This window comes from Pelophylax lessonae (assembly GCF_965119305.1).
Source record: "Pelophylax lessonae genome assembly, chromosome: 12".
NCBI lineage: Eukaryota > Metazoa > Chordata > Amphibia > Anura > Ranidae > Pelophylax > Pelophylax lessonae.
Window position 1 is genome coordinate 176,397,631 of NC_138779.1, and position 15,065 is coordinate 176,412,695.

General features: G+C 40.1%; 1 protein-coding gene across 1 annotated transcript in view; it reads left to right on the forward strand.

Annotated features, from left to right (window-relative positions):
* The first annotated feature begins 3,637 nt into the window (after positions 1-3,637).
* Positions 3,638-15,065, forward strand: part of LOC309568495 (galactoside alpha-(1,2)-fucosyltransferase 2-like) — a 65,671-nt gene continuing 54,243 nt past the window's right edge. The window contains exon 1 of the mRNA XM_082274173.1: positions 3,638-3,767. Within this exon, the coding sequence (XP_082130299.1) occupies positions 3,743-3,767 (25 nt within the window). The 5' untranslated portion in view covers positions 3,638-3,742. The remainder of the gene's footprint in view (positions 3,768-15,065) is intronic.

A 15,065-nucleotide genomic window follows, 5' to 3' on the forward strand; every position in this document is an offset into this window, starting at 1 on the left:
AAATGCTCGCAGTTTAGGTAAAAAAAATCAATGAACTTGGGTCAATAATGGCATCTGAGAATGTAGATTTAGTGGCTGTTACGGAGACATGGTTTAATGAAAGAAATGACTGGGACATAACCATACCAGGATACTCTTTATACAGAAGAGACAGAGAAGGCAAGAAAGGAGGAGGAGTGGCCCTGTATGTGAAAGATAGCATTAAATCTAACCTAATACAAGTTGGTGAGGCCAACATAGAGTCAGTTTGGGTTACGTTGCAGTTTGCTAATCATGCAGTAACTCGTGTAGGTGTGATATATAGACCACCTGGTCAAGTTAAAGAACTAGATGATCTACTAGTTGAAGAAATAGCTAAAATGACAATGAAAGGAGAAGTTATCATTATGGGAGATTTCAATCTTCCAGATATAAACTGGAAAACCAAAATAGCAAGTTCTACCAGGAGTACAGATATTCTAAATTCCCTACTGGGGTTGTCTCTGCAACAAGTGGTTGAGGAGCCAACCCGGAGGGAGGCCATTTTGGATTTGGTATTCACAAATGAGGATTCGGTATATGATGTCATTGTAGGCGAAACCTTGGGATCTAGTGATCACCAGTCAGTGTGGTTTAATATAAGAACTGTGAAAGAGTCACACCACACAAAAACAAAAGTTTTAGATTTTAGAAAAACAGACTTTTCAAAAATGAAATTAGTCATAAATGAGTCCTTATCAGACTGGAACGGATTACATGGAGTCCAGGAGAAATGGGACTACTTAAAAGGTGCATTATTGAAGGCAACAGAAAATTGCATTAGACTTGTCAGTAAAAGCAAAAAAAGGAAGAGACCACTGTGGTACTCAGCAGAAGTGGCCCAAATCATTAAAAATAAAAAGCTAGCATTTTCTAATTATAAAAAAACCCAGATCAATGAAGATAAGGAAATCTACAAGATTAGGCAGAAAGAGGCCAAGCAAGTTATAAGAACTTCTAAAGCGCAGGCAGAAGAAAAACTAGCTCAGTCTATGAAAAAGGGGGATAAGACATTCTTCAGATATATAAATGAAAAAAGGAAATTAAAACAAGGAATAACTAAATTAAAAACAAAGGACGGAAGGTATGTAGAAGAGAATAAAGGGCTAGCCGACTGCCTTAATGAATACTTCTGTTCAGTTTTTACAGAAGAAAAAGAAGGAAAAGGACCTCCACTTGAAAGGATGACTAATGAATCGTTTGATGCATGTGTCTTTACAGAGGAAGACGTTCTAAGATTGCTGTCTAAAGTGAAGACAAATAAGTCACAGGGTCCTGATGAGATACACCCAAAATTATTAAAAGAGCTTAGTGGTGAGCTGGCAAAACCATTAACAGATTTATTTAACCAATCATTAGTAACAGGAGTCGTCCCGGAAGATTGGAAATTGGCAAATGTCGTGCCCATTCACAAGAAAGGTAGTAGGGAGGAATCGAGCAACTATAGACCAGTGAATCTGACATCAATAGTAGGCAAATTAATGGAAACCCTATTAAAGGATAGAATTGTGGAACATCTTAAATCCCATGGATTGCAAGATGAAAAACAACATGGGTTTACTTCAGGGAGATCATGTCAAACAAATCTTATAGATTTGACTGGGTGACTAAAATAATAGACGGTGGAGGTGCAGTAGACATTGCATATCTAGATTTTAGTAAGGCTTTTGACACTGTCCCACATAGAAGACTTATCAATAAACTACAGTCATTGAGCATGGACTCCCATATTGTTGAGTGGATTAGGCAGTGGCTGAGTGACAGACAACAGAGGGTTGTAGTCAATGGAGAACATTCAGAACAAGGTCATGTTACCAGTGGGGTACCTCAGGGATCTGTACTGGGACCAATTTTGTTTAATATCTTCATAAGTGATATTGCAAAAGGCCTCGATGGTAAGGTTTGTCTTTTTGCTGATGACACAAAGATATGTAACAGGGTTGATGTTCCTGGAGGGAAACGCCAAATGGAAAAGGATTTAGGAAAACTAGAAGAATGGTCAGAACTCTGGCAACTAAAATTTAATGTGGATAAGTGCAAGATAATGCACCTGGGGCGTAAAAACCCAAGGGCAGAATATAGAATATTTGACACAGCCCTGACCTCAGTATCTGAGGAAAGGGATTTAGGAGTAATTATTTCAGAAGACTTAAAGGTGGGAGGACAATGTAATAGAGCAGCACGAAATGCCAGCAGAATGCTTGGATGTATAGGGAGAGGTATAAGCAGTAGAAAGAGAGAAGTGCTTATGCCGCTGTACAGAACACTGGTGAGACCTCACTTGGAGTATTGTGCGCATATCTAGGCCATATCTCCAGAAGGATATAGATACTCTAGAGAGAGTTCAGAGAAGAGCTACTAAACTAGTACATGGATTGCAGGAAAAAACTTACCAGGAAAGGTTAAAGGATCTTAACATGTATAGCTTGGAAGAAAGAAGAGACAGAGGGGATATGATAGAAACTTTTAAATACATAAAGGGAATCAACTCGGTAAAGGAGGAGAGCATATTTAAAAGAAGAAAAACTACCACAAGAGGACACCGTTTTAAACTAGAGGGGCAAAGGTTTAAAAGTAATATGAGGAAGTATTACTTTACTGAGAGAGTAGTGGATGCATGGAATAACCTTCCTGCAGAAGTGGTAGCTGCAAATACAGTGAAGGAGTTTAAGCATGCATGGGATAGGCATAAGGCTATCCTTCATATAAGATAGGGCCAGGGACTATTCATAGGATTCAGATATATTGGGCAGACTAGATGGGCCAAATGGTTCTTATCTGCCGACACATTCTATGTTTCTATGTTTCTATGACAGTTCTGTGAGCACACAACCGGCTGATCCGCACTCACTGGGTCCCACTGTTCAGCAGATAGGTTTATAATCTCTCCCATGGTCCTTCACTTTCCCATTGTACCCTGGGAGTACAGTTCCTTCAGGAATCCACAGTCTGCTCTCACTACAGAACTATATCTCCCACAATCCAATTCTTCCACTTCCTGTGAAAAGCCGATCTCCTTCTGAAAGCAGTCTTAAAGGGCACACAGGCAATTCCAACAATAACGATAAACATGTAAATGCATATATACTGCAATATTCCGATCCCGGCTACACCAAATTTCTCACAGTCACTCCTTGCTGACACCATCACTAAGGTCCTTTTCACACAGCGGGTCTAAACAGGTCTGCCTGTCAGCATCCCTATTGGCAGGCGAATGTAAACAGACTCTATTTAACCACACCCCCTTTAAGCCTTTTTCACTACTGCACTCTTCGCTGCACTTACTTTAAATGATAAGACACGCCCAATAAAAGGATGCCCTGCCCCTAATTAACATATGCTTCTCCTTGCTTTCTGCAAAAAAGTGTCCCTAAAACATTTTGGGAAATGTTGTCAACGATGCTTTAGGTTTCATGTTTCTGTGCTTTCTAATTTATACTATTTTGAATTCAAGAATATTTAATCTGTATCTAACAAGAAGATGGATAATCCTAAAGACAATTTGTCAGTTCTTGATACTGTGATTAGGATCATGGAGAGAAGCAGGAATACAGGTTGCCACACCCCGAACGAAATGATCTCCGAAGATTCAGCTTACCTGTCACAGGCTTATTCACACCCCTGTACTGGAAGGTAATTATGGAGCAGGTCCTTTCACTCTATTTTGGCTGCCTGGAACAGAGAAAACAGGTTGTATAGTTGAAGCCACACACACAGAAGAGACATGAAGTGGCAGCTCGGTAACATAGGTGAGTATATTTGACTATGTACTATTCTCTATCCCCACTCTTAGGCTGTATTCACATTGGAACTCCTGTATTTAGCTTATCCTAACACAGGATAAGTAATTTGGGAAGTAGGAACAACTTTTTATGCCTCCCAGATATTTTTTGACCGGCATTTAGATGTTCCTGTTTTAAAGTAGATTTAGCCTTATGTACATGCATTTAATTGGAATTTGAATTTGATTTTCTAAATGCAGCTAAATTGGCTGCATTTAAATGCAGGAAAATACTGTTTGAATGATACCTGCACATTTATATGTATTTAGAAATGTCCTCTAAATGTATTCTTGTTTTTTTATTGCCAATGTGAATGAGGCCTTAGATTTATGACACTGCCACCTTCCCACATCACTTGGTTGACTGATTGTAAGTAAAAAATATTTATTATAATTATTATTTTATTATTATTATTATTCTGTATTTTTTTGTCCTTTTATATCCCAAGAAATGCTTGAGAACCACTGGTCTGTGTCTGGTTAAAGACCTGCTGCTTTAAACTTGTCACACCCATTGCAAAATAATTGAAAATAATTTACAATTAATCAATGTTAGAATAAAATTTACAGCTACAGAATGTCATAGCCTGTGCTCACATACGGTATTTAAGTAATGGATAAATAGACAAAACATTTATCATTCGATTTAAGTTGTATATAATCTGTGTGGTGGGTTTATTGTTTTAAATAATGTTTATATACTATATAATATTTAAATATATATTAATATTTAAATATAGAAATTACATAAAATCAAGAAGTACAAATTATTCTATAAAAATAATTGGGACACTGCAAATTGAATTCAGAATTTGGCTCATTGTCTTTCAGAATTGCTCTTTCATTTCCAAGTCTTACCACCCAAAGCCCCATAAAATGTCACTATCAAAAATGTGAAAATCTTTACCTATGCAATGCAACCTTCCCTTAGTCCATCTTTTAGGCAATGTTTTAATCTAGTCAATATTAACATTATTATTAAATTGTGTCCCTTTCCTTTAAACTGAGTAGGAACACAATAATTTCAAATGTTAAATTAGAATGTATCTTAAATAAACCGCTTACTCAAGTTGCAGTTCTACTCCAGAGCCTCTTAACCTTCCCACATTTAATCACTTCAGCTCTGAAAGGTTTTTCCCCCTTAATGACCAGGCCATTTTTTGTGATTCGGCACTGTGTTTCTCTAACTAATAATTGCGCGATCGTGCGACTCTATACCCAAATTTAACTGATGTCCATGTTTTCCCCATAAATAGAGCTTTCTTTTGGTGGTATTTGATTACCTCTGCGGTTTTTAGACTTTGCGCTATAAACAAAAAAACAACGACAATTTTGAAAAAAACAATATTTTTTACATTCTTTTTCTTTTTTTTTTTTTTATCAGTTTAAGCCAATTTGTATTCTGCTACATATTTTTGGTAAAAAAAAATCCCAAAAAGCTTTTACAAACTACGGGATAGATTTTTGGTATTTTTATTTATTTTTTTGTTTTTATTAGTAATGGCTGCGATCAGAGATTTTTAGCGGGACTGGGACATTGTGGGGGACAGATCGGACCCCTAACTGACATTTTTGACACTTCTTGGGGTTCAGTGACATTAATACAGTATTCAGTGCTAAATAATATGCACTGTTACTGTATAAATTACACTGGCAGGGAAGGGGTTAAAACTGGGGGTGATCAAATGGTTAAATGTATGCCTAAATGTGCTTACTAACTGTGGCGGGGGGGGGGGGAGGGCTCTGTGACAGGCACATAGAGATCGGTTTTTCCTTAGCTGAGACACCCACAACTCAGTGTGCCTGTCTGACAGAAGAGCCGTCTGCTTTGTTTACATAGGCAGGCGGCTCTCCTGTCAGTTTCTGTGAAGATTGCGGGAGGCCGGTGGCGATCGCACCCGCTCCTGCCGCAGTCTGGCTCCCGCTGTGTCTAATCACATCGGTAGTGCGGGTCCAGCGGTGAGCGCACGCTGCCGAGACCGCCTGCACATATTTACGTAGATCTATGTGATTATGCTCAGCCGAGCCGCCTTGCCGCAGTAAATCTGCGAGGGGCAATCGGCAAGTGGTGATTTAAATTTGGAATAAGGTCCCCACACTTCAAACAATAGGAATATGATCACCGATCAACTGTATATGTCTAGCAGTAAACTAAAGTATCTAACAATCAATGTACAATGTACTTCTCTATGGTCAATTTCCACAATTATTTTACAAACTTTTTTGACAACCATCCCTTGTTAATTCTCTCAACCTGGAGAAAATAGTTCTCTGCTTCTTAATATTATATACCCTTATATTATAAGTTTATATTATTATATACGCTTTACTTTTTGATAAGGTAGTAAATAAATCAATAATAACCCTAATTCCTTTATCTAGAAAGCTGTTTAGGAGGAGGCTTAAAGGCTAGGTTCCAGAAAATAGTTTATGCATTCATAGAGGCCCCAGTAGATATTAAAATCATGCAGCTTTGTAAAATGATCATTGATTTTATTGTTTTACTGTAAGCCAGAACCCTGGCTAAAAAAACTCCTAGATAGTAACCCCCCCATGTCCTGACCTGCTGCTAGGATGTGAAAACTGCGGGATGCTTATTCCTAGCATTGCAGGAGTGAAAAATTACAGCAGTTGGCGATGCCTCTTCTGTAGGTAAATTACTACTCTGTCAATGCAACCCCCCTACTCCTGCAGCTGTAATCCTCTGGTGTGTCAGGGGTTAATAGTTACATAGTTACGTAGTTAGTCAGGTTGAAAAAAGACACAAGTCCATCTGGTTTAACCAAAAAAAAAAAACCAGTAGTGAAAATCCAACCATACAATCCCATATACACAATCCTATACCCACAGTTGATCCAGAGAAAGGGAAAAAAAAAACCCAGCAAAGCATTATCCAATTTGCTACAGCAGGGGGAAAAAGATTCCTTCCTGATCCCCCGAGAGGCAATTGGATTTTCCCTGGATCAACTTTACCTAAAAAAATGTTAGTACCACTTATATTAGGTACACCCAGTAAAGAATCCAGGACTTTTTTAAAGCAATCTAGTGAGCTGGCCTGAACCACCTCTATTCCACATTTTCACAGCTCTTACTGTGAAGAAACCTTTCCGTATTTGGAGACGAAATATCTTTTCCTATAGATGTAAATACAAGAAGAATTCCCCTAGGTATGGGACTGTAAATGCCACTGACCACTGTATTTTGTATAAAAATATCTTTATTCAGTTCCAAAATTGTAGACAAACAAAGAAACAATAACATGAATCAATAACATTGCAGGGCATTAAAATATGCATGCATATGACAGACCAAATACCGAACCAAATAGGGGCGCTCAGGTCATGAGGATGCCAAGCCCATAGGAAGCCGAGGGACAGATACATATACACTTTGATCTCGTCTATACAAGACTACTACTATTTGTACTGCATATGACCCTCTGTGGTCTTATTCTTCCTGTACACCACAGGTTGCCATATGAACACATCCCCCTTCACGGGAGTAGTCCATATTGAGCCACTTTTCGTACCGGTCATCGTGGTGCCCTGCTGGTCCCTCTGGGCGGATGCTACTACTTCTTTCACGCTCTCACGGATTTCGTAGCCCTTGAACGGGCCTGTGGGAACTTGGACATTCCTCCTGATGGTAGCAATACCATTTTTAGCCGACAGACCAATCCAATCCATAGGGTTAGACGCTAAGGATATACTAGGTGTTGTATCTGGAGCTTTGGGTGACCCCTGAGGAAGGGCTTTTTTGCCCGAAATGCGTAGGGTCGTTTCCGGTTCCATGATCGCCCTGTACACCTGAGCGCCCCTATTTGGTTCGGTATTTGGTCTGTCATATGCATGCATATTTTAATGCCCTGCAATGTTATTGATTCATGTTATTGTTTCTTTGTTTGTCTACAATTTTGGAAGTGAATAAAGATATTTTTATACAAAATACAGTGGTCAGTGGCATTTACAGTCCCATACCTAGGGGAATTCTTCTTGTATATACTATAATAGGGATGATGGCCTCTGACACTGGGCACTGAGTGAGAAAATACCGCTTGTCCTATAGATGTAAAGAGCGCCCCCTTGTCCTCTCTGATGACCTTAAAGTGAACAACTCAACACCAAGTTCACTATATGGACCCGGTATGTATTTATACATGTTGATCATATCCCCCCTTAATCTCCTCTTCCCAAGAGAGAATAAATTCATTTCCTCTAATCTTTTCTCATAGATGAGCTCCTCCATGCCTCTTATCAGTTTGGTTGCCCTTCTCTGCAGTTTCTCCAGTTCCCAGATATACTTTTTAAGAACTGGTGCCAAAAACAGAACTGCATATTTCAGATGAGGTCTTACTAATGATTTGTACAGGGGCAAAATGATATCTCTCTCTGGAGTCCATGCCTCTGTTAATACAAGAAAGGACTTTGCTTGCTTTGGAAACCGCAGCTTGGCATTGCATGCTATTATTAAGCTTATGATCTACCAGAACACCCAGATCCTTCCCTTCTATGGATTCTTCCAGTTCTACTCCCCCCTAGTATGTATGATGCGTGCATATTCTTTGCCCCCAAGTGAATAACTTTACATTTATCAACATTAAACCTCATTTGCCACATAGTTGCCCAATTAAACAGTGCATAGAGGTCAGCTTGTAAGTTGGAGACATCCTGTAAAGAAGTTATTCCACTGCAAAGCTTGATGTCATCTGCAAAGACTGAAATGGTACTTTTAATCCCAGACCCTATATCATTTAAAAGGATATTAAAAAGTAAGGGTCCCAACACTGAACCTTGGGGTACACCACTGATAACCTTAAGTCCAATAGAACTGTGGAAGCTGTCAGAGGCTTTAAACAAGAGTGCCCGTCTATGAACCTTCTTTCCACCCAGCTCCTCCATTCATAGCAGCCGGTACTACAGCTTCTATAAATAAAAACCAACCTGTGAATGGAAGATTCGTGGATAATTGATAGAAATAAAAGGTCCACCCCATTCAGTATTAAATCACAACTCATTCACGTCTGTAGTACAATGTTTATGAATGGAAGTGGTGGACAGAAAGGGCTTGCATTTCTGCGCCGCTTGAAGATTGTAGCAACGGGGGTGGGGGCATCTTATAGAAAAGGTATTTTAACAAGGGACTTATCACACTGACTGAAAGTTATGTCCCTTGTGCTTATTTTCATTTTTTTTTGTATGCACTTTAAACATTTCACATATCAGGCTCATGCACACTGGAGCAAACTTTTTTTGGGGGATCAGAACACAGCTGTATGTTATGCTAGAAGTCCATGCACACCACTGAACACATCTCTGTAATCTGGAGCTGCCTTCAGCTACGTAAAAAAAAAAAAAATCTGCGCCCATGCTCCTTCGTAAGGATCAAATTTAGCACCATGCATGTGTAAGCGTTTGTGCTAAATGCATACAGAATTCATTGTAAGGCTAGGTTCATACATGTGGTTGCGGTTTGCTGTCAGTTTTAAAAGGAATCTGGTGCAGCTTTGCTCACCGGTTCAGGTGAGATTCAGGTGCAAATTTTTACTTGACTTTGCACCTGAACTGGACCTAAAATCGCACAGGAATCTTCAAAAATTTACTGCGGCTGTCATGCGTGAACAGGCTCCATTACAAGCCAGTCCGGTTCACATGTTAGGCGAATCATATGCAGTTCAAAATGCAGTGTAAGCTATCAGAAACACCAAGGTTTACTCTGAGTATCCCATTCCGGCAATAAAGAATTACCCCATTTTCCCCATTCGTCAAATATTTTATGAATTATTCCTGGAGTAAACCTTGAAGTCAGCCCAAAGTCCCAATCGCCGCCGGTCATCGCCAGCCAGCATGGAGCTTGGGGTGGAGATGTTGGTGTGGCCAGTCTGCAGGAGTATACCGGAGGAGGAGAGGGAATGTCTGCTACAGGGGACCATGCAGGGGCTGCAAGCCAAGATGAAGGAGTTCAGACACAGGGTGGAGAGGCAGTTGGAGGACATGCTGCACATGGCAGTGCCCCTCTCTAAGGCCGTCACCAACCTGCAGTGTGAGAACCAGAGGCTGCAGGACTGAGCAGGAACTGACAAACCAGGTACTCCAACGCTGCTCGCTGTGTCAGGCAAGGAAGCTCAGTCAGTTCAATGAGGGGGCAACACACATCAATGAGGGGGGTATAGTCTATACAGGGCAGTGTTTGCAGCAAGGGGGAAAGTTTGTGCAGGAAGGGGGTCTAGGGTTAAAGGGGGCAATTTATACAGGTGGGGGGGTAGGGTTAAAGGGGAAGTGTATAAAGGAATGGGGTGTGGGTTAAATGGGACACTGTGTGCAGGAAGGGGAGCAGTGTGTACAGGAAGGGGGTGTAGGGTTAAGGGGGGCAGTGTGTATAGGAAGCGGGGTGTAGGTTCAAAGGGGGTGTAGCATTAAAGGGGGACAGTGTGTAGGAAGGGGGTGTATCGTTAAAGGGGGGCAGTGTGTGCAGGGAGGGGGTGTAGGATTAACCATTTCTTGACCCGAAAGGTTTTACCCCCTTAATGACAAGGCCATTTTTTGCAATTTGGCACTTCGTGGTAGTTGTGCAATCTTGCAACGCTGTACCCAAACAAAATGTATGTCCTTTTTTCCCCATAAATAGAGCTTTCTCTTGGTAGTATTTGATCACCTCTGCAGTTTTTATTTTTTTGCGAAATAGACGAAAAAAGACTGAACATTTTGAGAAAAAATTACATTTTCTACTTTTTCTTATAAAAAATATCCAACGAAATTTTTGTCCTACCTTTAGGCCAACATGTATTTAGCTACATATCTTTGATAAAAAAAAATTCAATAAGTATATGTTTATTGGTTACGCAAAAGTTATAGCGTCTACAAACGATTGTGTATTTACTGGAATTTACGCAGCTTTTACTTTCTGACTGCCTATCTAATTTCTTGAAATGCTAAAGTGGCAGGGCAGAACAACCTCCCCAGAATTACCCCTTTTTGGAAAGTAGACACCCCAAGGAATTTCCTGAGAGGCATGTTGATCCCATTGAATATTTATTTTTTTGTCAAAGGGGTTTGAAATTTTTATTATTTTTTTTTACACAATGTTGTCAGTGAAATTATATATTGCTCCCACATGCCATGGGTATATGTGGAATTTCACCCCAAAATACATTATGCTGCTTCTCCTGAGTACAGGGATACCCCGTGTGTGAGACTTTTTGGCAGTCTAGCCACGTACAGAACCCCAAAATCCAATCACTGCCTTCAGACTTTCTAAGGGCGTAAATTGTTAATTTCACTCCTCACTACCTATCACAGTTTCAGAGGCCATGAAATGCCAAGATAGCACAAAACCCCCCAAAATGACCCCTTCTCAGGAAAGTAGACACCCCAAGCTATTTGCTGAGAGGCATATTGAGTCCATGGAATATTTTATGTTTTGCCACAAGTCTTGGGAAAATGACATCATATTATTATTTTTTTTTTTTACACAAAGTTGTCACTTCAATTATATATTGCTCAAACATGCCATGGGTATATGTGAAATGACACCCCAAAATACATTATACTGCTTCTCCTGAGTATGGGGATACCACATGTATGAGACTTTTTGGCAGTCTAGCTGTGTACAGGTTCCTGAAAGCCAATCACTGCCTCCAGGCTTTCTAAGGGCGTAAATTGTTGATTTCACTCCTCACTACCTATCACAGTTTCGGAGGCCATGAAATGCCAAAACAGCACAACCCCACCCCCCCCCCCCTCCCAATGACCCATTTTCAAATAGACACCCTAAGCTATTTTCTAAGAGGCATGCTGAGTATTTTGCAGATCTCGCTCTTTTTCACAGTTGTCAGTTGTCAGTTTTTAAAATTGAACATTTTCCAACATATAGCCTTGGCATGTTTGAGCAATATTTCATTTAAGTGACAACTTTGTGTAAAGGAAAACCAAACAAATAAAAAAAAAAAAAGAAAATCATTTTTGTCATTTTCCTGAAACTTGTGCCAAAATATAAAATATTCCATGAACTCAACATGCCTCTCAGCAATAATCTTGGAGTGTCTACTTTCCAAAATGGGGTCATTTGGGGGTTGTTTGAACTGTCCTGGCATTACTGATAGGCCGAACACCTCTCTGTTCAGTTTGCACCAGAACATCTCGAACAGGGAAAAAGTTCTAGCGAACATGCAAACTCAGTTAAAGTCTATGGGACACGAAAAATCAAAAGTCCTAATTTTAAAGGCTTACTGTATATGCAAGTTATTGCCATAAAAAGTGTTTGGGGAACTTGGTACTGCCCTGGGGGACATGTATCAATGCAAAACAATTTTTTTAAAATGATCGTTTCTACAGGAGCAGTGATTTTAATGATAACTAAAGTGAAACAATAATAATGAAAAATTCCTTTAAATATCATGGGGGAGTCCATTTAATGTGCCTGTAAAGTGGCACATCTGTATGAGGTATGGAGCCTACTGCAGCAATACTGACATTTCTAAAGGAAGAAATTTAATTTAAACTTGCTCACAGCTGTAATGTATTGTCCGCAATACAGATTAAAAATGAAGAAAAAAAAAAAAAGGTGTAGGGCCCCCCCCCCCCCAGTCCATACCAGACCTGAAGGCGTGGGGTTCCCCCCCAAAATCCATACCAGACACTTATCCGAGCATGCAGCCTGGCAGGGTGCCCCCTGAAAGCACCTTGTCCCATGTTGATGGGGACAAGGGCCTCTTCCCGACAATCTGTGGTTTTGGGGGTCTGTGGGTGGGGGGCTTATCGGAAATCTGGAAGCCCCCTTTAATAAGGAGGCCCCCGGATCCCAGCCCCCCCCCCCCAGATGTGAATGGATATACATAGTACATAGTATCCTTAATCATTCACTAAAAAAGTGTAAAAAAGTAAAAACCACAGAACACAGTTTTTGACAACTCCTTTAATAAAAAGAAAAAAATAAATAAATAGTGTCCCTTGATGTAAATCCATTGTCAATCACGTCGCCCGCCAGACCGGAAGATTTTTTTATCTTTGATAAAAAAATTTCAATAAGTATATGTTTATTGGTTTACACAAAAGTTATAGCGTCTACAAACGATGGTGTATTTACTGGAATTTACGCAGCTTTTACTATCTGACTGCCTATCTAATTTCTTGAAATGCTAAAATGGCAGGGCAGAACAACCCCCCCCCCCCAGAATTACCCCTTTTTGGAAAGTAGACACCCCAAGGAATTTCCTGAGAGGCATGTTGATCCCATTGAATATTTATTTTTTTGTCAAAGGGGTTTGAAATTTTTATTATTTTTTTTTACACAATGTTGTCAGTGAAATTATATATTGCTCCCACATGCCATGGGTATATGTGGAATTTCACCCCAAAATACATTATGCTGCTTCTCCTGAGTACAGGGATACCCCGTATGTGAGACTTTTTGGCAGTCTAGCCACGTACAGAACCCCAAAATCCAATCACTGCCTTCAGACTTTCTAAGGGCGTAAATTGTTAATTTCACTCCTCACTACCTATCACAGTTTCAGAGGCCATGAAATGCCAAGATAGCACAAAACCCCCCAAAATGACCCCTTCTCAGGAAAGTAGACACCCCAAGCTATTTGCTGAGAGGCATATTGAGTCCATGGAATATTTTATGTTTTGCCACAAGTCTTGGGAAAATGACATCATATTATTATTTTTTTTTTTTACACAAAGTTGTCACTTCAATTATATATTGCTCAAACATGCCATGGGTATATGTGAAATGACACCCCAAAATACATTATACTGCTTCTCCTGAGTATGGGGATACCACATGTATGAGACTTTTTGGCAGTCTAGCTGTGTACAGGTTCCTGAAAGCCAATCACTGCCTCCAGGCTTTCTAAGGGCGTAAATTGTTGATTTCACTCCTCGCTACCTATCACAGTTTCGGAGGCCATGAAATGCCAAAACAGCACAACCCCCCCCCCCCCCTCCCAATGACCCATTTTCAAATAGACACCCTAAGCTATTTTCTAAGAGGCATGCTGAGTATTTTGCAGATCTCGCTCTTTGTCACAAAGTTTTTAAAATTGAACATTTTCCAACATATAGCCTTGGCATGTTTGAGCAATATTTAATATAAGTGACAACTTTGTGTAAAGAAAAACCAAACAAACAAAAAGAAAATCGTTTTTGTCATTTTCCTGAAACTTGTGCCAAAATATAAAATATTCCATGAACTCAACATGCCTCTCAGCAATAATCTTGGAGTGTCTACTTTCCAAAATGGGGTCATTTGGGGGTTGTTTGAACTGTCCTGGCATTACTGATGGGCCGAACACCTCTCTGTTCAGTTTGCACCAGAACATCTCGAACAGGGAAAAAGTTCTAGCGAACATGCAAACTCAGTTAAAGTCTATGGGACACGAAAAATCAAAAGTCCTAATTTTAAAGGCTTACTGTATATGCAAGTTATTGCCATAAAAAGTGTTTGGGGAACTTGGTACTGCCCTGGGGGACATGTATCAATGCAAAACAATTTTTTTAAAATGATCGTATCTACAGGAGCAGTGATTTTAATGATAACTAAAGTGAAACAATAATAATGAAAAATTCCTTTAAATATCATGGGGGGGTCCATTTAATGTGCCTGTAAAGTGGCACATCTGTATGAGGTATGGAGCCTACTGCAGCAATACTGACATTTCTAAAGGAAGAAATTTAATTTAAACTTGCTCACAGCTGTAATGTATTGTCCGCAATACAGATTAAAAATGAAAAAAAAAAAAAAAAAGGTGTAGGGCCCCCCCCCAGTCCATACCAGACCTGAAGGCGTGGGGTTCCCCCCCAAAATCCATATCAGACACTTATCCGAGCATGCAGCCTGGCAGGGTGCCCCCTGAAAGCACCTTGTCCCATGTTGATGGGGACAAGGGCCTCTTCCCGACAATCTGTGGTTTTGGGGGTCTGTGGGTGGGGGGCTTATCGGAAATCTGGAAGCCCCCTTTAATAAGGAGGCCCCCGGATCCCAGCCCCCCCCCCCAGATGTGAATGGATATACATAGTACATAGTATCCTTAATCATTCACTAAAAAAGTGTAAAAAAGTAAAAACCACAGAACACAGTTTTTGACAACTCCTTTAATAAAAAGAAAAAAATAAATAAATAGTGTCCCTTGATGTAAATCCATTGTCAATCACGTCGCCCGCCAGACCGGAAAAAAAGAAAAACATTCTAAAATGCTTCCGCCTCTTCAGAGGCTGCCCGCCGTATGCCGCTCTTCAGCTTTGACAGCTCTTTTACAGGCAAGGGG